Below are 20739 nucleotides of genomic sequence, written 5' to 3' on the forward strand. Positions count from 1 at the left end.
TTCAGATTTTGTAGCTTTTTCCATTTTAGAATACAGATTAAATTGAATAAATTGGATGTTTTTGGTTCCAGGTCTGACAGTCAGGACATGATTTCCCTAAATGATGATAGAAAACACCAACCTAGAACTAGGATATGCTTCAGCATAATGTAATAACGAATGAACAATACTTTTATCACTTTACTTTCCTGGATAAAAGTCTTTTATTTGAAGAATACAGCTTATGGGACAGTGGAAAACAGCACATCATTGTTTAATAATTGTCTAAATTACACTATAGGTAGCATTTACTCTGAAACCACATTTTTATTTCGTTCTGCTTTTTATTGAACCTTGAACCTATTAAAATATTAATAACTTTTCTTGAAGAGTAGCCTGGGGGAGTTTATATGCTCGTTTATTTTAAAAACTGCAGGAACATTATGATAAATCCGTCAGTGCCTTAAAGCGCAGCCCCACTACCGTCATTAAGGAGGATGTATTTTATTTTTAAGATTTATAACCTTCATCTGTGAGTAGAGGGGGAGGAGAGTAAGAGGAGCAACCTGATTCCCAAAACTGTCTGTGGGATTTCCACTCACGGTACAATATGCACATCAAATCATGCAATCAAAAGCCTTTTGTGTTTGTCAGTGGGGCATCACACTGCATTTATTTTGGGTAAACTCTCCCTGTCAGCCTGTCTGCCTGGTTTGTCTTTTCTTCATTCTCTATCACTTCCTCCATCTGTTGTTGTTCTTTGGAGACTAATTATGGAGACTATTGTGCTGTGACTGCCTGCCATACCTGCTATGAAAAAAACAGGTGACACATTAGATTGTGGTAAACAGGTGTGTTTGTTTTTTGTTCAGGCGCTGTGCTGCGTAGCTATATATTGGTTCCAGATCTTCCTAATTAGCACAGGAAAAGCTAAGCTTGATCGAATAATTTCCTTTCTGTCCCAGCTGGATTTGTGTGACTAGAAAGCATCAACAAATTTAGGGAGGTATTGATATGATACTGCAAAATGTTTAAAAAAAGCAAGAAAGACTCTAATATTTCAGGGAAGTTACGATTTTATGACAGAACAGCGCACTTCCCAACCATCCAGGCTTATAGCCGTATCATCCTCCGACAGGTTTGGGACCTATTTTGCTTTCATTTATGTTCAAATAAAAAAATCTAAGATGTTTTCCCCACTGACAAGAACTCACTTTAAGGGATTGCCTCATCACACAAAATGCACAACATTAAATTGGAGAAAATAATGGCAAGTTACCCAGCCGACATGAGTTGGAAGAAGTGGTCAGGGATGTGTCATTGGCAGTTTACTTGAATAAAAAAACACAAGTTGCTGTTCAAAAGCTCATGCTTCCACCATCTGCTTTTATAATTATGCTGTGCTTTGAAAACTGGCAGCTGTTTTATTATGAAAAGCTTTTTGTTAGTCAGAGGTACCTGGTTATGCTGGCCTGTCTGGCATTTTCTAGTCCTACTTTCAGTTCTCATCTGCTTTTTATTAAATATTAAATAAGTTTGAGGTTTTGAAGTCCACAACTTTTTTTGAATGATTTCATGGCGAGTTAACATAATTTTAAACACCCTTTAAAATGATAAGATCAATGTGAACATAGATATAGACATAAATAAGCATCACTAAGGCAAGGTAATATTTTAAAGTTCAGAGGTAGAAAATAAATTACTAATATTAGTTACTGTTCAGTTCATACCAGAATCAGAGTTTTTGGAAACTTTATAGCAGATAGGAATCAGCTCTGTTAAGATATCTAAAGATTGTCCTTATTTAAACCCAAACAGAACAATGTAACTGGAGTAAGATGAGAAGAGAAGAGATGCTCCTTACCCTCTGCTGCCTTCTTAAATATTTAATGTGATTGAGTGGTTGAGAGATGTTGCTTTTACATTATCTGTAAACTGGAAACTTTATCTGCCCGGGAAATTTTCCAGTATATGTCATTAATCTTGCTTAATAGCAGCCGCAACCCAAAGATCCACAAACTGGGTAAATTAAACATTGAATTTTTTTATTTATTTTGGATTAAACTTATTGCTATGGATGCATTATTGTGGAAACTGAAAATGTAAAGTAGCATCTCCTAAGAATGCCTCCATCCGTTAACAATAGTTTCAACTGAACACATAAATTACCGCAGATATTTTATTGTCATAATTTTTGGCGTATTATGTACAGTGTTCACCATTAGGGAGACTTAATTTGATATTATATTTCCTCCGTTTTTCATCCCCGAGCACAAGAAATATTTACTAGCGTTTTCCTACATTGTGTATCGATATCCGTGTTAATGTTTCATCTCTCTTTCTTTGTCATTTTTACGTTTTTGCATTTGCTGAATTACACAGTCACAAATGATAAATGAATATTGTAAGTGATTTACAATCTTACTTCTTGGTCTGAAAAACGTGACATCAACTTTTTCATTTTAACTCAGACTTTTTATTTCTTGTGTAAAAGAATATGTTGAAAAAGAGGCTTTTTCAACACATTTTCCATTATTTTATAAACCAACCAATCAAGTTTTACCTTTTATAGGTCATGCTTTGAGATCTCAGTATTCCATATTTTCTTGTATTTTTAAGAAAAAAAATACTTTAAATGTAAGAGTTAAGACAATCACTTCAGAGCAGAGTTGGGTAGTTCCTAGTTAGTCAAACACATTTACTTTTAGGAGTATTTTTACTACGCTGTACCTTTTACTTTTACTTGAGTAATTTTATTATGAAGTATCGCTATTCTTACATTCACTGAATGAAAAACAAACATGTTTTAACCAAAAATTCACCAGACACAGAAACACATCTGCAGCTTTTGTTAAAGTTTCATCAGTTTTATATTGAAAGAAACTGATTTGGACAAAAACTATTTTTTTGCTTGATATTATTATTTTTTATTACTTTTGTATATTATTGTCACTTTGTCCTAAAGATACCAAATTTTCCACTTAACTTTATATTTTTGGTCCGTCTGATGATGTAACTTTTAAATATTAAATGATTGATAATTTGATCAGTTACTCAGTACTTCAATAAACTTTTTACCTTTTGACTCTTACTTCAATAATTTCTGGCTCCTTTTTACTTTTACTTGAGTGCAATTTTTGCGTACTCTGCCCTCCTCTGCCTCAGAAACAAACTGTTATTTCTATTTTCTTACAGGTTAGTGTCGCCTTATCAGCAAACCAATTTTGACAGTTTCCTTCCAGTAACTCACACCACTGGGATCCTCTGTTCAAATCAGCTAACTTTTGCTCTTCACACATGGACTAAATATTGATCAGGTCTCATGTTGCTTGCTGAATATTTTAAAAGAAAAACCATGTTTGCTTGATGGTACCAATCTACCCCCATGTCTCACTCAGATTTAAACAATATTTTCTTTAGTGCTGTATTTTCCAGTGGGATATTAGTCCATGAATGTTAAAACCTAATGGGTCTCATACATGAATGCTAAAACTAGATCACTGTTGAGATTTACATGGAAGTCTTATTTGTGTTTTGACATAGTTTGTTGCTCACCACTGCATCCTTAGTTAATAGCAGAGTAAGTTTTAAAAAATCTATTTATTTGGATGAAAATGATTTGTGTTGTTCTTGTGTGTTTGCAGGCAGGCCTGTGATGATCGTTGTGGAGTACATGGAAAATGGATCGCTGGACTCGTTTCTTAGAGTGAGTGTTCAACATATTACACCGTTATGATTATGTCCTCATGAGCATGGCCTTAACCATAAATATATTTTAGTGCCGTGGGCCTATCGTTGTGCCAGCATCATGGTTATACCTTGGATGCAGATACTTTTATGACTTATGAATAATGGAGCATATTTACTGGAGCATATTGTCATGTCATTTTATTGCTAACATAATTCTGAACAACCCACTTTCTTTCTTCCAACATATTTTGTTGGTGTAAAAAATCCCATTGAAAAATTGTTCATGCCCACGTTTGTTCTACATTTTGTCATGATGCTAACACAAGCTTTTATGTATCTTGCTAGAATTTCTCTGCAGAATTTTGAAGTGGAAGAAAATTGCTACATAATTTTAAAAATTTGGTACAATTAGAAATCTAAGCAGTGAGATGTGGATTTTTATTCAGACACATTGAATATATTAAATGGAGCCTCTTTTATCAGAGCACAGGGGGATAAAATCAGTGAAGAGGTCTGACTTTTTTTTAAATAAAAAAATCCAGTTTTTACTGAAAAACTGGATTTTTCAATGAAAATCAGTTAAATAAAACCCAGCCAGTGTCAAGATATAAATTTAATTAAGAAGTGCTACTCATTGATTGCTTACATTCAATCTTACTACCCTTTTTGCAAAGGAGAATCTGTCAAAATGCTTCCAAATACGCAAACATGGTAGAAACATAAACAAACGACAAATGCATACTACAATTTTATTTGTGAAAAAACCCTTAAAAGTATTCTGTTTTCTTCCACTTCAGCGTTGCGCACCGTTACTTAAAATCCCAATAAAGTCCATTGAAGTTTGCTGTTGTAACATAACCAAATGTTACTAGTTCCACCAGCATCTCTGTCCCTTTTAATTCTCAATGTTTCCCGTTTTGTGTGGCAGCAACATGACGGTCACTTCACAGTCATCCAGCTGGTCGGCATGCTGCGTGGCATCGCCTCGGGCATGAAGTATCTGTCAGACATGGGCTACGTTCACAGAGACCTGGCAGCCAGAAACATCCTGGTCAACAGCAATCTGGTGTGCAAAGTGTCAGACTTCGGCCTGTCCCGAGTGCTGGAGGACGACCCAGAGGCTGCGTACACCACAACGGTACTCCTGACTCCAGACACAGAAATGACGATGAGACGTTTGCATATTACAGCAACTCACATCATGAATGAGGATATTACTCTCGTCTTCAGGTTATTCCAGGGATATAACTTCTCTTTTAATCCAACTAAAACAGATTTCACCGTAAGCTAGAGATAATCCTCTAAATGCAATGTGCATATATTTTGTTTTCCCTTATTTCAGAATCTCATTATTTAGCTGGATTTACCTTTCAAAGTTGACAAGTATAAGAACTTGAAAATAGATATGTAATGTATTTTTAATCAGAAAAGCTTCTTACCATTTCATAAATAGTATGACCAGTTTTACTAGCTTTGAATATGACATAATTTGATGGCATATGTAGTAAGGCTGCGTTCACACTGCAGACTGAAGTGACCCAATTCAGATTTTTTTTTTTTTTTACGTAATGTGATCTGTATCTGATCTTTTCATGACAGTCTGAACAGCACAGGTTGGACTCATATCCGACAGGTATCCAATTCAAATGCGACCTAACGTTCAGATCACATTCATCCGAACTGAACGCCACTGATGCTGGAAAAATCTCACTATTCTGCGCCCTGATACGCGCTAGCAGGACGTATAACAACTACAACGGACTATAATGAGGATTAAGTTGTTAATATGCTGCTCCGGTCGGACAACAACTTCAAATGCTCCACCTTTAGCCTCCATGTTTACTTCAACAAACACTGAGCACTTCTTCTTTTTATGACGGTTGGCAGAACACTGAGAACGCTGATGCTATTGCGCCCTCGACTGCGGATGCGGGACACTTTCAGGTCCTTTGCCAGTTCAGACTGAAGAACACATACAGGTCGCATATGTGTGGCAGTGTGAACGGCACCGGCAAAAAAATCCGATTTGACAAAATTTTGGAATTGGGTCATTTAAGTCTACAGTGTGAACGCAGCCAAATGATGATTCCACTGAAGGACAAATGTTAGAATAAGCAAAGTGATGTGTCCTTCACTACAAGATGATCACACCTTGGCATTTACTTACATATTCTTTAAAAGTTGGTTTCCAGGACTCTTTTGCTGAAAAGAGTGTGTTTTATATATGTCCCAGAGCTTGGTGTTGACTCCCATCTCCTGGTTTGTATTGAGGTTTTTGTGTGAAGGAAATGGTGTGTTTATGGCTCAGAGTTGAACTCTCTGTTCCACAAGTCAGTGGTTAAACTCCAGAGAGGGGAAATGAAAGGCAAAGGTAAAGACGGGATAAAATCTCATGCCAAAGCAAAATCTTCAGAATATGGAGCTTTTTTGGACAACAGTGTCAAAAGTGATTGGTTTAGTGTTTTTTAAATGGCCTGATTTGTGCCCGAGTGTGCTTTAAAAACTCGCAGGATGTGGTCCATTTCAAAGGTTTCAGTTTTCAATTTTCAGCCTTTGTGCTTAGGCCTTTTCACTTTGGAATAATAACATGAATCCTACAGTTAGGTGTGCACACCGGTGTGGAAACAACCTTTTGAAGTGAAGGTTTAAAAAGAATATATCTAGTGATTCGGAAATAAAATGTCATAAGAAAAATTTTGCTGTAAATGCTCTTCAGAAGTGAGCACTTTACTGTAGGCAATAACATTAAAACGACTCACAGCTACCAAGGAACCATTTAGGATCTTGTAAACCTTTGGTCACATAATCCTTTTTGTTGGATTCATTTCACAAAGATTCTAAATATAAACAAAAATTGGGATACCTGAGATGCTTTGAAGATTTAAATTGAATATTTGGCGGTAGAATTTGAAAAATAAAAGTGCAGTGGAAATCATTATTCATTGAAGTGACAAAGTCAAAGTAGCAATAATATCTACAGTACATACTTTAGTACATTTTGGTTTGTGGCATCTTTTTAGAGACATTTAGTAAAAGTACTAATTATGTGAATATTTACGCTGCAAATAAAACCGCTAGAGAGACATTGTCTAAAACAAAAACTTGTGCCATTGTCAAAAAGTTTTTTTTGTTTTTTTACAACAAAATGAAACAAACTCTTAAAATCAGACCTGAGGGGAAATATCATACTTTTGTATATTGACATGGACCCTACTTGTCATGAAAACCACACAAAAAGAAGAAAAAGTTATTGATTAGCTCAAGCAATTTGCTGATTTTTTTAGGCTAACATTAGCATGTTTGCATTCTATTTGGATATGACTTGTTGATAATTCAACTCAACAAATTGTATACAGCTGTAGATATTCAGGTTTGGACAAAACCTTTTCACAAAGCACTTTGTTTTGAATGTCAAAAAAGAAGTTTTGCCTTGTACAGTTTCACTTTCACTTTGAAATTATGAAATTGATGAAATTGATCTTGGAAAGATCACGTTTGTTGGGTAAAATTGAAAAAAGAGCCAAAACTGTAATCTATAGTCTGTGCTTGTGAAGAATTGGCAACTTAAAATTGATTAATGCCTGACATGCAAAATACACCAGCAACAGGTATCGGATCAATCCTGATTAAAAATGCCAAATATTTAGACCCCAGGGATTGGTGTGGCACACCCCTATTTATAAGTGGTTATTATTAAATGATCAGCAACTCAACTTATGCTACTTTGTCTTATGGTTTTATCTAAAGGGAGGTAAGATCCCGATCCGATGGACGGCTCCAGAGGCCATTGCATACAGAAAGTTTTCCTCGGCCAGTGATGCGTGGAGTTACGGCATAGTCATGTGGGAGGTGATGTCCTACGGAGAGCGGCCATACTGGGAGATGTCCAACCAGGATGTGAGTATTACGCTCCATTCATGTTACTGAAGAAGTGTCAAAAATTTTATAAGAAACAGTTTACATTGTTTTTATGGTTTAATTTTTGAGATCAAATATTAAACAAGCATTTTTGTGTTTCCATTTGGGTCTCAACTGCTTCTAAAAACAACCTAAGCATTTAAATAAACACACAGACACTTTTTGGCAATAGGTTAGTGTTTTTTTGGCAACTGGAAATTGAACCATTTCAAAAACCTCCTTACTGTTAAGTCACATTCAATAGGCACTGCGCCGTTACCTAGCAACCCCAGCCAGCCCTGACCGTTACCTAGCAACCCAAGTGGAACTTTAGTTTGGTAGCTAGCTGATTTTTACCAATGGCTGCTTGAAAGAACAAGTGTTTTGTTGTGAACTTACCATTGAGAAACCATTTGTTTTATTGTTGCTGGTTGTGTGGGAAGTTCTGTCAGTGTAAACTATGAGTTGGGAGGGCGTGATTGGAGCAGCTTATTTGGATTAAAGTGACAAGAGGAAGGAGCTCAAAATAGGCAGAACTTGGACTAAAATCTATTAATCTAAGGATTTTGTGCATGAAAAATGTAATGAACACATTTTGTACGGCCCACACACCTATCCTAAGCTGTTCAAAGAAGCATAATAGGTCACCTTTAAGTAACTAGAGTTTAAAGTTTAATAATCCTTACTTTGTGTTAAAGCAGCGTACGAGGAATCCATAAAACCTGTTCAAGATATTACGTCTTGTTTATTTCAATCTTTTCAATCTCTGTGAGCACGTATTGCTCAAATGAGGACTTTGTTTTCTTTTTTAGAAATAAAGGTTGTTGCCCTTTACGCTACTCTGCAGCAGCTGGCTTACATGAAAAACCTACCTCTAAGAGGCGGGAGTTTAGGAGCAGAAATACATCCAAAAGGATAGAAAAAGATGACGAAGAGAGAATGGAAGTTCAGTAGAGGTCAGAGATTCCGAGGACTTCAGAGAGTCCAGTTTAAAGCTGCGGATCAGTGTGGCTGAGAAACCCACTGATCCCCAGGCTGCGGTCAGGGATTGGAGGGACCACGGTGGAGACAGATTCATCCTTCTCTCCGCTGAGTGTGAAAGCTCCAGCCTAATCCCTTTGACCCTTTACACACAGACTCATGCGCATCTATACGAAAATGCCCTGCATACACACACGAGATCCCAGGGTTTGGGAGGGATTTGTGCTGTTTGGGAATTGCTTAGAAGTGCTTTCCAAGGCAAAAAGGCCAGCCAAGGCACAAAACTAGCCGAACGCTATCTCCTCCTGGTCAGCCACTTATCGCTGCACCGCTGAAGGATACATGCAGATAGTCGACTGCCTTGTAGAGAATCTGAGAGATGACATATGGAGGTTACAGCATGTTATCTTCTGTGATAATACAAGGATTTACACTGAGAAGGACACGTGGGAATTGATTGATGGAGCAGTTTGAGAACAGCATCAAAAAGAGGGACAATAAAAATATAATCACCTATATAAATCTGGAAAGACATCTTTCACACACTTTTAAATGTTTCCTTAAATGCTTTTGCATCTCTTTGTTGATTGTAACCATAAAAAACAAATCAAAAATTTTTTTTAAGACTTTGCTGTCTGTTATTAGTAAAAGTGGTTGTTTTATGTGTTTAGTAATCAATTAATTGTTAACTGCAGTGTATAGAATAAAAAAAATGTCAATTGCTGAAAGAACTAAATATTCAGAGCAGTAATTCAGCCAAAACTGTACAAAAGGTATAAACATTTTTGCATTTAAGATAGAAACACCTTCGTCTATAAATAGATTTTGGCCAAAACTCCTGAATTGACACAATGTTGGCTTCACACAGTTCAGATTTACTAAAGGAATGCTGTGTTGTTGCTTTTTAGTCAATAAAATCTTTATTTTCTTATATGCAATAGTAATTAAATCGTTTGTCTATTTGAATATTTTAATATTTCTAATATTATATATAATAAGCTAAACTGGTTAAGTGAAAAATCTGTGGCATGTGCTATTTTTATATTATATTAATCAACTAATTGTCAGTGTAATTGATAGATTAATCAATTAGAAAAATAATCTCTTGCTGCAGCCCTACTTTCAGAATATATCAGTGTTCTGGATATGCATGGACTCTTAGTTTGGTTTAGTTATTTATTGAAAACATTTACATTCACATGATTATGATTAGATAACTGTCTGAAAAGGAGTTAGGCAGAAGTATAAACTTATTTGATCCTTCCCTCTTTCTTTTATGTGTCTTACTTCACACAATTTTACTTAAAGAAAAGTAAAAAGTACATATATTGAAAGTGAAATAAAGAAAATTCTGTTGCTTTTATCCTTATCTAAGACCAACTTCACCTTGACCAACGAGTTTCTTTTGTATCCTGTTATTATTTTTGTTCAAAATTCAAAGAAAGGAACGATCAAAGACCTGGGTTAGATAGCACAACTGCCTGGCTTTTTTCTCAACGTGACCTCGGGTCAAACAGAACTCCTGCTGGAGTCAAAAGGCTGACAATCCATCCAGTCAAGAGACAGAAAGATGAAAGTGACAGAACATGGTTGGTTCCAGAAAATAAGTTGCCTTTTCTTCCCAATGTTTTCTTCCAGCTGATGTTTGGCTCTCTGGTTCTCCTTTTAGGGGTAATTTCTTATTCAGAAAACTATTTTCTCTTTGTTTGGAGCAGTGAGAATGGAAAGGAAACTGTGAAATAATTAATATAATGTGTTTTATTTGCTTGATTGATCATAAATAAGTCTTCATGTAGAAAAAAATTAAAAAATCTCTTAATTTATTCCTCTTAAGATTTAACCTTGACAGGTAAAGAATGAATGTCTCCGACTGATTTCTTGATAAGTAATGGTTAATTTCGGATACTTTATCAGTGCTATGTTAAAGATTCAACTGAACATAAATTGCGTGAAAATGCTCTAAATAATTAGTAGATAGAAAGCAGCGTCCTTGGGCCTCATAGAAAGAGTGAAACAGCAGAAGAATCTGTTCTCCAGAACATGAGCTGAGTAAAGAAGGCAAACAAAAACCTCCCTCTGAGAGAACTCCAACTTTTCGACCTAACATATTGATTTCTTTAGCTAAGTCGATTCTTACAAAGTGGCCTTTTCTCACGTTAACCCTTTTATCACACCCAATTATTTCTCCAGGTGATTCTGTCCATTGAAGAGGGCTATCGGCTGCCGGCACCGATGGGCTGCCCTGTGGCCCTGCACCAGCTGATGCTACACTGCTGGCAGAAAGAGAGGAATCATCGACCGAAATTCGTGGATATCGTCTCCTTCCTGGACAAACTAATTCGTAACCCCAGCAGCCTGCTGCCGCTGGTAGAGGACCTCCAGAGGTACAGTGCCGCAGATGTCCTGATGAAACATTAAAAGGAAATCAGCTTGCTTTAAAAGGATATGTTCAGGGAAGGTTTTTCTATCTCTGAAAGTACTTTCCCCTCTGGGCAAAATATGAGGGGGGATTTGTGGTTTCAGGTAGAAAGCTTTGTGTCGTTTCTGCTGGTTTTCACATTCTCCTGTCTGTGGTCTGAATTCATGCATGATCTAACATTAACTAATCTTCTGTTTTTTTTCCCCCTCATATCAGTCTACCAGAATCCCCGGCGGAGGACATGGATTACCCAATGTTCATCTCTGTTGGCGACTGGCTGGATTCTATAAAGATGAGTCAGTACAAAAGCAATTTTATGGCAGCAGGCTTCAACACATTGGATTCTGTGGCGAGGATGAGTATTGAGTGAGTCAAAGTGCTTTAAAAAAATCATTACCTAATGACAGGAAGAAAAGCATAAAATCAAAAGCACAGATGGGGATATCCTGACTACGTTTGCTCTGTGTAAATGAATAAACCTGTATTGGGTTTACTGTGCATTCTCTTGTTGAGTGGGGTTTATATTGCCTTGCCAAATTGTTGATTTATTGTTGATTTCCCTTGAGATCTTTTAAATTTTGTCACCTTAAAACAACAAACATGAACTTTTTTATTGGGATTTTGTGGCACAAACCCACACAAAGTAATTTATCTGTGGAAGAAAAAAAAATGACTTGGATATTAAACTCTGATAATCCTCAATAAAATTCAGAGCAATTAAAAGACTAATGAAGAGTATGGCTACCAAGTGTAAGATTAACAATTAAAGACAATCTATTATGTGAAATTTACATTTTGCACGTTTTTGTATTTCCATTTTTGTCTCAGCTTTAAAAAAAAAAGTCAATGTGTTTTTTGGCCATGAGTTAATGAATTTTGGTGTCTGGAAAGTAGGGCTGAAACGATTCCTCGAGTGATTCGACTACCTCGATTAGTACTTTGCTTGCTTGTGATTCTCTGCTCACATGTCAGCAGCTATTGTTATTGTTATTTAATTAAAAATGACTAAATTAATTAAATACAACATATAAATACAATTGAAAACAATGGGTGGATAATTTTTATATTTAATGGTGCAGAAGATAATTTTTGTTTCTGCCAAAGCAACTCAAGTCTATTTTTCCTGTATTGTGCTTCTAATTACAAATAACCCTAAAATGTTATCAATACTCACAAAACATGGTAGTACAACTTATTATTTTTAATTCCATGTGTTAAAATATGATTGGAGAGATCATTCAGAATCTGTAAGTAACTCAAAACGCCCCGAGTACAGAGAATATGGTTCTCATTAGGTTGAACAAAGAAAACAAGTCCATTAAGAGACTGATAATTTAATCTCCGGTTGTATATATCAAGATGTTGTTTTAGGTGGTCCGTGAGTGTTTGTTAGATGAGTTAAATGGTCCCCAGCCTGAAAAAGTTTGAGATAACTGCTGTAGATAAATCAAAACAAACATGCCGTCATAGTTGAAGTGTTTCTCTGTTTGTTTCTTCCGTCTGTGTTTCCCGTCTTGGCCTAGAGATGTGAGGCGTACTGGAGTGGAGTTGATCGGCCACCAGAGGCGGATCATCAGCAGCATACAGACCCTTCAGTTTCAACTACTGCACGAACAGGAGAAGGGCTTCCATGTATGAGGGCGCCCATTTTTGTTGCAGACTGGGACGGACAGGTAGTCGAGACAGGAGGAAGTGAAGTCTAACCCAGCCGAGGGACGGTCTACAGCCTGTGCCTGAGTGTCAAGTCCTCATCTCATGCAGGGCGTCATTGAAAGAACTATTCCAGCATAATTCTTCCTGGTCTCCTACTCTTCCCTTTGGACTTTTTTTGTACTGAACACCCCATCATTTCGTACGCCTGGTTCTGCCAGACTACTTCGGCCTGATTGACTCCACAGACTGGCCCAGGCCCTCACTTAGGGGAATGTAATGCCTTGTTGCAACAGCCGTACTTTTTGTGTGTGGAGCAACAATACTAGAAATGTAGATTTGCAAATGTAATCTACCGAATCTTTGGACTTTGTTTTCTTTTTCTTGCTCATGTAGCTGCTATCGGGTGTGCAATCTATCTGTTTTTGTCCTTTGAAAAGAGAAATAACCTCAGTATTTTTTAGTTTAGAGTTTTATTATTTAATATAAAGGTTTATTTGGATTGTTTTAGTTACCTGATGTCCAGAGAATCTGGTACACTAATACTTGAAGGAAGAAGTGAAAAGTACGATATAGAGATTTACTGAATGTTTAAAAGTGTATAGACAGTTAATTATTATTATAACCTAATATCAATATATGTGCAGTCGTGTATGTGAAAGCCCTAGTAAATCTGGAACTTATTTAAATGTTTTATTTATTTAAAAGATTTTTTTTTTTAAATCTAAATCAGCAATACAGTATTATGCAGTCACCTCAGCATCTCCGTGGGAGATGAATCATGAAATGACAGATTTCCACCGGTTCCTAATGTCCTGCAGAAAAATCACCCTGCAGGTCTGACGGTTTTTAGTAACCAGTGTAGACACAGTTGTGTGATCAACTTTACTTGGCTTTGTTTCGCTTTTGATTGTGAATGTTAAACATTGCCTGAAAAACTCCACAAACTCCACTGTCTTACTATATGAATATTCACAGAATTTAGGTATTTCTAGTTGTTTTTCTTTATCTGGAGAGCTAACAAGGACTCACCCGGTTCTTCCTGTCTCATCATGTCGTTTTGCCTCTACACACACACTCAAACACAGCCAAAAGCCTGCAAAATTCTTCACGTTTGATTTGATTTCTACAACTAACTCGGCTTGTGAGGATAGAGGAAACAGACAATTTCTGGTAGATTTTAACAACTGCTTGTGCATACTTTGTGGTCATGTGAAGATTGTAGCAATTGTGGCAGTAAGCTTAGTTCGATATAAAGTGGGAATAGATAGGTTGGCAGAGAACAACTAATATTATGACTGTTTTGGCCAAGAAGAAAGAGAGGCACGCAACATAAGCAGCAGCATTATATTTCATCTTGTGTCATTTTAACATGAGCAGAAACACACAAACACACACGGAATGCCTTACAGTCTGTTAGCCATGCAAGCCAGAAACACTTTATAGAAGTTCACAAGTTTTAGTGCAGTCACAGGACCTAGTTTTTTTTTGTTTGTTTGTTTTTGAGTCGTATGAAAATAATTATCTGCAGCTTTTATAACTCACAGATTAAACCCAACTGGATCTGGAGATGTGTGCCTTTTGGGTCACAGCGAGGTCGGTCATGCACACACACACACATCCACGCCAACACACACACACACACACGCTCACAAACACCCACCCCTCTACATGAATTCTGAGGTTATCAGATGCTGTTTGTTTAGCATGTTCTACTGCTGAGCAATGTTAGAACGTTCTTTTGTACAAAGTACAAGTATACTTATTATAATTCTTGTATTTTATTTTTCTATCATTTCCAAAGAGATGTTGTAGATCTTGCACACTGTAAGAGGCAGTTACAGCGGATATTTATTTGCAAATAAAGATGAACGGTTCTGGTGGCTGACTGCTCATGGGATTTTGATATATTTCCAGGAGAGAGGGTGACAAATATTTTGTCAAAGTTGGCTTAGAAGATGGAAAACCATGTTTCAATAAATTTTTCAGTGAGTATATTGCGCTTAAACCAAAACCAAGGAAATTTTGTCACCTTATGACCACAGACAGAAGTGTCATAATTTTATGTGGAAGACCAACATAAAGTAATGTGAAGTGGAAGAAAACTGATAAATATTTATTACGTTTGTAATTTTTTTTATGGGCGTGTCTTTACCAACTTTTCACATCTAATGAAGTTATTCATTTTAAGCGACCCAACCTCAGTCTGATCATCTGTGATCATCACTACTTATCACCACATTAAAATGTATTGATCTCAACCATTTCTCAAGTCTTTTGCATTTTCTAAAAGTTTTTCTTATATAATTTTCTTATATCTTTGCTCCATTAATCTTTGCATTAACTTTCCAGTTTCCCTGCTGAAGAAAGTTCTCCAACAACATGTTTCAGGTTGTCAAAGAAGCAGGAAGCCTGAATATGTACGCATTTTAGGTTTTTATCTGTGAACCAATTGAAAACCACGTTTATTTTTCCTTCCACCTCATAGTTACGCTTTATTTTGTGTGTTCTCACATAAAATCCCCAAAAACCTAAATCAAAGTTTGTGGTTGTAACTTGACAAAATGTGAAAAGGTTACAGAGGTTCTATTATTTTTTACAAGTTATTGTTACTTAGTTTAATTTTTAAGGTCCACTCTTCATTTTGTCTCATCTTTCCTTCTATTATAAAGTTTATGTAGCATCACAAGTATTTGAAGCTGTTGGACATGCATGTTTCAAACATCCTATGGAAAAGTTTCATATTTGCTGCTGTGAAAAAAATGGGTCAAAACTGTAACATGTCAGACCAATGATTGTCCCAAAATGAGTAATTATTTTAATCAATATGTGAGTCAGTGGTTGCAGGAAAGAAAAGAGCTGCATCTTCTTCTGTTAGGTGCCATGTTTCTATAACAGGCCCCAGCAGCCTAAAGGGGGATCCTTCAGAGTGTTACAGTGTAATAAATCAAATGCATCAGGATTGGGGGCCTGCAGAGCTCCACACTCCACGAGCAGGCCACCGGGTGGTTCACTGGATTTAATTCACCGTAATAGGATTACCTGCCACAAGCTGGCGATGGCCAGGCAGCATCTCATCTATTCACAGCGAGAGCGGTGGAGCCTAAGTTTTATCATTAACATTCGCTTTAGAGAAAATCTGCAAACACGTCCTGATCGAATCGGGCCATCTATGGGGTAATGTGTTGAAAATCTAAATGGTGTTGCATCAAGCCGAGTGAAATGGGGCTGCTTGACAAACTGTCAGGCTGGCTTGGCCTAAGGAAGAAAGAAGTCAACGTTTTGTGTTTGGGTCTGGACAACAGCGGCAAAACGACAATCATCAACCAGCTCAAACCATCTAATGTAAGTTTTGAAATGTTATTCTAACTGCCGTTTTCTTTCTTCAGCCTCGTCTTGAGAATAAACACAATTACTTAGCTGATAAATTATCTTAAAATCCATTAAAGTATACATTTGGATGCCTATTATTATTATTTTTTTTTATTATTATTATTTTATTATTATTATTTCTTTGCAATCATTCGTTTTCAGCATCCAAATCATTTAGGTCCATTGTCAGAAGAGTGGAAACATGTTAGTCAGGTAAAGCCCACGTCATACCTCCCTTTGTTTCATAGTTGACATACTTTTGCTATTACTTGTCTTTATTTGTGTGTTCGCATGTGTCTGTGCGCGTGTGCAAATGTGTGTGCATGTAGACAGCGGCTCAAGAAATAGTCCCGACAATTGGCTTCAACATTGAAAAGTTCAAGAGTTCAAGGTAAAACGCAAAAACATTTCAGTATCAGAATCTGGCTGATGTTATGTCACTCATTGTGTTTTTCTTTCTGCATGCAGCCTGTCCTTCACAGTCTTTGACATGTCAGGCCAAAGCAGATACAGAAGCCTATGGGAGCATTATTACAAGTAGGGCACAAAAATAGACAATGTGTGCATATTCTACATGCAAGTTTTCAATTATTATATTGGTGATTGATTATTTTTAATAGAGAAAGCAACGCAATCATATTCGTCATTGACAGCAGCGATAAACTGAGAATGGTTGTGGCAAAGGAGGAGCTCGATAATTTCCTCAGCCATGAAGGTATTATAAATATATATGTATATATATATTTTTATTTAATTTTTTTACCTAATTCATAATTAGAGAGACGTTTTAGTCTAAGAGGTATCCAATATGGCCACTACATGAACTTTTACAACTAAAAGCTTACATGTATTTAATCCAAGCTTGTCTATTGAGATGATATTTGCACTGTTACAAAATTAACTGCATTTATTTTTGCTTTCAATCATTTTATAGGGTTTGTGATCAAGTCAGACTTGGAATTTTGATTTCCAACTTTAATTATTAAAAATCTTTATTAAGTGCTGTGATGCTGGTTCTCATCTGATCATTAAGAATGCAAATGTAACATTGGAAAAATGTGCATTTTATGAAATCTTTGTGTTGCTTCTGTTTTGTACAGTTTGTCTACATTTGCATCAAGTCTTTGAAATTCACAGTGTCTCACTGTGTCAGGATAGAGGACCTGACTTTTACTGCAACATTTGTATTTTGTTTAATTTCTTTTCTATTTTTAAATATCAACTGACCATTTGGGGATGAAAAAAGTAATTTTCAAAATCTGCCCTGATGCTTTCAAGCAGTTATCAATTTTCATCAGCATGACAGAGCATATGCATAGTGTAAGATGACATAAAGTAGGTAGATAGCAATCAAATTGCTTCATTGCTCTCTCAAATTTGATCCAAAGGTATTGCTGGACGGTCATTTACCTTAGGCTACAGATGCACAATGATGTGATTGAGGAATTAGTGTCTTATCCTCATCTGTCTTCCCAGATATCTGCAACAAAAAGATCCCGGTACTCTTCTTCGCCAACAAGACAGACCTGCGGGACGCTCTGTCTTCAGTCAAGGTCTCGCAAATGTTGTGTTTGGAGAACATCAAAGACAAACCCTGGCACATCTGGTAAAGTATCAATTACCCTGCTTTCACCTTGATGAGTCATCAGTAGAAAAGCTGCTATGTTGTTAATTTTATTGTACAAGGAGGAGAAAGCAGCCAACTTACTCACCATAAACTCAGAGAGTAAAGCATGTTTACTTGCTGTTCATAATCAGGGACAGACTTTCCAATTTTGCTTCAGTCATGGTTAAACATGGCAGAGAGACTGAGCCACATGGAGTTATTCAGCAGCTTGGCTCACTTGCATACATGTGTTTTCCTCCTCCTTGTTTACTCATTAGACAGGTGGAGGCCGAATGGATTAAGAGCTGGACAGCTTTAAACAGTCAGGGTCCAAGAAAAAAAAGGCTGGAGAAAGGGAATGCTCCATAAACGACTTAACCGCTACACATTTTGTTTTTCAGTGCCAGCAATGCTATCAAAGGAGAAGGTCTGCAGGAAGGGCTGGACTGGCTGCAAGGTAATTTTCCCTTTTTATCATCATACAGGGATAATGGAGAAAATGGGTCTCAGAACTGAAATGCCAGAACAGTCTGTCTATCATTTATCCCTTTAACTAACTGGCAATAAGTTGTTCTTTTTGTTGTGATTTTGTTTCTTTTAAACTCATAGATCAAATTGCACAGTAAGTACCCAAGAGCTAAAGCTTGTCAATGTGGAGTGATGTACATTTCTGTAGGTGTCTTTGTCCGAGTTAGGTAGTTTGAGTCCACTTTAACTATTTAACACAAAAGCTTTTGCTTTATTGTATATGCCGCTGCAAAAGCAATCACATAGTAACCAAATTAATACTACAAACTTCAATATATTTTGGGGGGATTTTATGTGAGACAAAGATGTGCACATTTGTGTAAGTGGAAACATATTTGTGAAAATGTTTTGTGTTTTTATTTTTGCTGTTTTTACTAAATGTTGCATGCATTTGTGTTCAGCCCTATTTACTCAGTTGCTCTGCATTTTAGTGTCCATTTAAAGTCTCTTAATTCATAAACAGAGTCCTGTGTGTAATTGGTTAATTTAATATAATTGGGGTATGTTGCTGTGCTCTGTGAAGGCAGAACAACATAGAGAAAGTTAATGAACAAACTGCATCATGGAAAACAATAAACAAACCCAACAGCTGCTCCAAGGTATGGCCGTCCATCTGAACCGGCATGCCTTTTGTGGAACATATAAACTCAGAGAAGTAGTCATTAAACCCATGGTATTGAGTGAATACCATGGGTATTATGCTTTTAACCTTGGGTTAATACCATAAATAGAACTTCCAACATAGTAGCTGTGCGCTTAAATGTAATTTTATAAATAAAACTAAAGCAGTTTGTATCCGTTTACGGCCAGATTACATCAATCAGTTCTTCCACTTTTTTTCTTTTTTTGCAATTCCACAATCGTGGAAATTCCACTTTTTGGTTTTTCAGTAAAAATGGTCAAAAATATTGAGCTTAAGAGAGTGCCAACTCCCGCCTGCAGGTGGCAGTATTTCTTACTTCTACTACTGTACAGCGCTGTCTCAGCTTTCCTTGATGTCAAGTTATAGTCGGTACGGCGAGTAACACAAGTCACATTCACCGTTATACGTGAAATTTGTTGCAATTGTTTAAAAATTAGCATCACAAAATCAGTGATTTTAATTGTAAAATTGAAAAACATTCAGAAAATCCTGTGAAAAGTTTTGTTTAGTTTTAAAAAGCAGTTATCGAATGCACACACAGTTGTTTAGATTTTAACAGTTTGATAATTGGTTTTATCTATACATTATTAAACACTTTGAGAAAATTCATGATCTTGATTTGTTAAAAAGTCTAATCAATTAGTAACTCAACTACTGAATTACTAATCCAATTATCAATAATTTATATTTAAAAATTACATCATTTTGGTCCATCTGATGGACCAAAATGGGGAAATTTTGGTATTTTATGGGCAAAAATGACAAATAATAAGAAACAATAACAGATTAACAGAACAATAGCAGAATCAGGCAAAAGAAAATTTTTCCAAATCAGTTTCTTTTAATATCAAACTTTAAAAAATAACTGCAGGTGTGTGTCTGTGTCTGGTGAATTTTTGGCTAAAACATTCCTGTTCTTAATCCAGTGGATAGAGAATCCAGAAATGTTACTCAAGTAAGAGTAGCGATACTTCATAAAAAAAAATTACTCAAGTAAAAGTAAAAAAATACAGCATAGTAAAAATACCTCTAAAGGTTTGGGTTTAAAAAAAAAAGTTACTCAAGTAAATATAATTGAGTAAATGTAACTAGTGTTACTACCCAACCCTGGTTGGAAGAGCCTCATTTCCAGCCTTAAATTTAACTTAAAATGTGTAACAAGACTTTCTATAATATAAGCTACAGAAACATAAAGTCCAAAACATTTGCAGCAGGTTGTTCAACAATGTACAGATGAGGATGCTGAACATAAATGCACTTTTTTGCCAAAAGATGCAAACTTTACATAAAAAAAGTTCCCAGTTTTTTTATTTCTCCTTGAGTAATGCTGTTGCTGTCTTACATCCCATTCTCACCACAAATATTAGTTTCCCTTCAAGAGCTTTGTGAATCCAAGCCGTCAGTAGATCATTAGACTGAAGTTCAACCAGACTCTAAAGTATTTTCCCCCTTTTCTCCTGCAGATCATATCAAAACAATGAACAAATGAATGACCAGGCGTGATCGGGACGCAGGGACGTGCAAACTGGATCTGACTCGGTGTTTCAGGTGTTTGTCACTCTTGATGTCGTAAACCTTAAACTTCAATGTCAAATAGTCAAGCACATTTTCTCTGAGCTGCACTTTTAAAGACTCAACTTCCCTTTAAAGCTGAACGCTGCAATCTGAGTCAAGTGATTGTTTGAAGCACTTGTCATCAACTCCTTATACATCACTACAGAGTGTGCATGCAGTCTGAATGTATACATAATCTGGGTTATTCTCTACATGCAGTGAAGCAGCTTTTTTAATCTATTCCAGTTTTTATCTATTTTTTTATTTTTGTTTTCTGAAGATGCTGTTAAAGTCAAATGATGCACTACTTGGAAATTATTAAAAAAAGCTTATTTGCTCAGTGTATGCAGTGTTTTTTTTATAAATTAAAACAAGCTGACAAGAAATATTAGAAAATACAATTTTATTAAATCACATGTT

The 20739-nt window shown here is 36.2% G+C and overlaps 2 protein-coding genes across 7 annotated transcripts in view; both read left to right on the forward strand.

Annotated features, from left to right (window-relative positions):
• The window catches only part of LOC102217539 (ephrin type-A receptor 6-like), a 186882-nt gene extending 172138 nt beyond the window's left edge, over positions 1-14744 (forward strand). Inside the window, exons 12-17 of the mRNA XM_023337586.1 lie at positions 3624-3685; positions 4598-4807; positions 7417-7566; positions 10738-10931; positions 11183-11332; positions 12490-14744. Of these exons, the coding sequence (XP_023193354.1) occupies positions 3624-3685; positions 4598-4807; positions 7417-7566; positions 10738-10931; positions 11183-11332; positions 12490-12604 (881 nt within the window). The 3' untranslated portion in view covers positions 12605-14744. The remainder of the gene's footprint in view (positions 1-3623; positions 3686-4597; positions 4808-7416; positions 7567-10737; positions 10932-11182; positions 11333-12489) is intronic.
• A 938-nt stretch (positions 14745-15682) lies between these two features.
• Positions 15683-20615, forward strand: LOC102217790 (ADP-ribosylation factor-like protein 6). Of its 6 annotated transcripts, XM_023337588.1 has the most exons (9): positions 15683-15961; positions 16151-16201; positions 16318-16379; positions 16457-16525; positions 16609-16703; positions 17465-17594; positions 17996-18051; positions 18204-18216; positions 20229-20615. In XM_023337588.1, the coding sequence occupies exons 1-9, from the start codon at positions 15839-15841 to the stop codon at positions 20266-20268; spliced, it is 639 nt and encodes a 212-aa protein (XP_023193356.1). In that variant the 5' UTR covers positions 15683-15838; the 3' UTR covers positions 20269-20615. The 6 variants fall into 6 exon arrangements, with proteins under 6 accessions (XP_023193356.1, XP_023193357.1, XP_023193360.1 ...); XM_023337589.1 differs by lacking the exon at positions 18204-18216; XM_023337592.1 differs by lacking the exon at positions 16609-16703.
• The last annotated feature ends 124 nt before the right edge of the window (positions 20616-20739 follow it).

Source organism: Xiphophorus maculatus, chromosome 7, assembly GCF_002775205.1.
Source record: "Xiphophorus maculatus strain JP 163 A chromosome 7, X_maculatus-5.0-male, whole genome shotgun sequence".
Classification (NCBI taxonomy): Eukaryota; Metazoa; Chordata; class Actinopteri; order Cyprinodontiformes; family Poeciliidae; genus Xiphophorus; species Xiphophorus maculatus.

Excerpts from the sequence above, each read along its gene's own strand:
- LOC102217790 (XM_014471973.2), top strand. The coding sequence starts at position 15,839 with ATGGGGCTGCTTGACAAACTGTCAGGCTGGCTTGGCCTAAGGAAGAAA. Across the intron at positions 16,526-16,608 it reads CTATGGGAGCATTATTACAA|AGAAAGCAACGCAATCATAT; the intron begins GTAGGGCACAAA and ends TATTTTTAATAG. Across the intron at positions 16,704-17,464 it reads TAATTTCCTCAGCCATGAAG|ATATCTGCAACAAAAAGATC; the intron begins GTATTATAAATA and ends CTGTCTTCCCAG.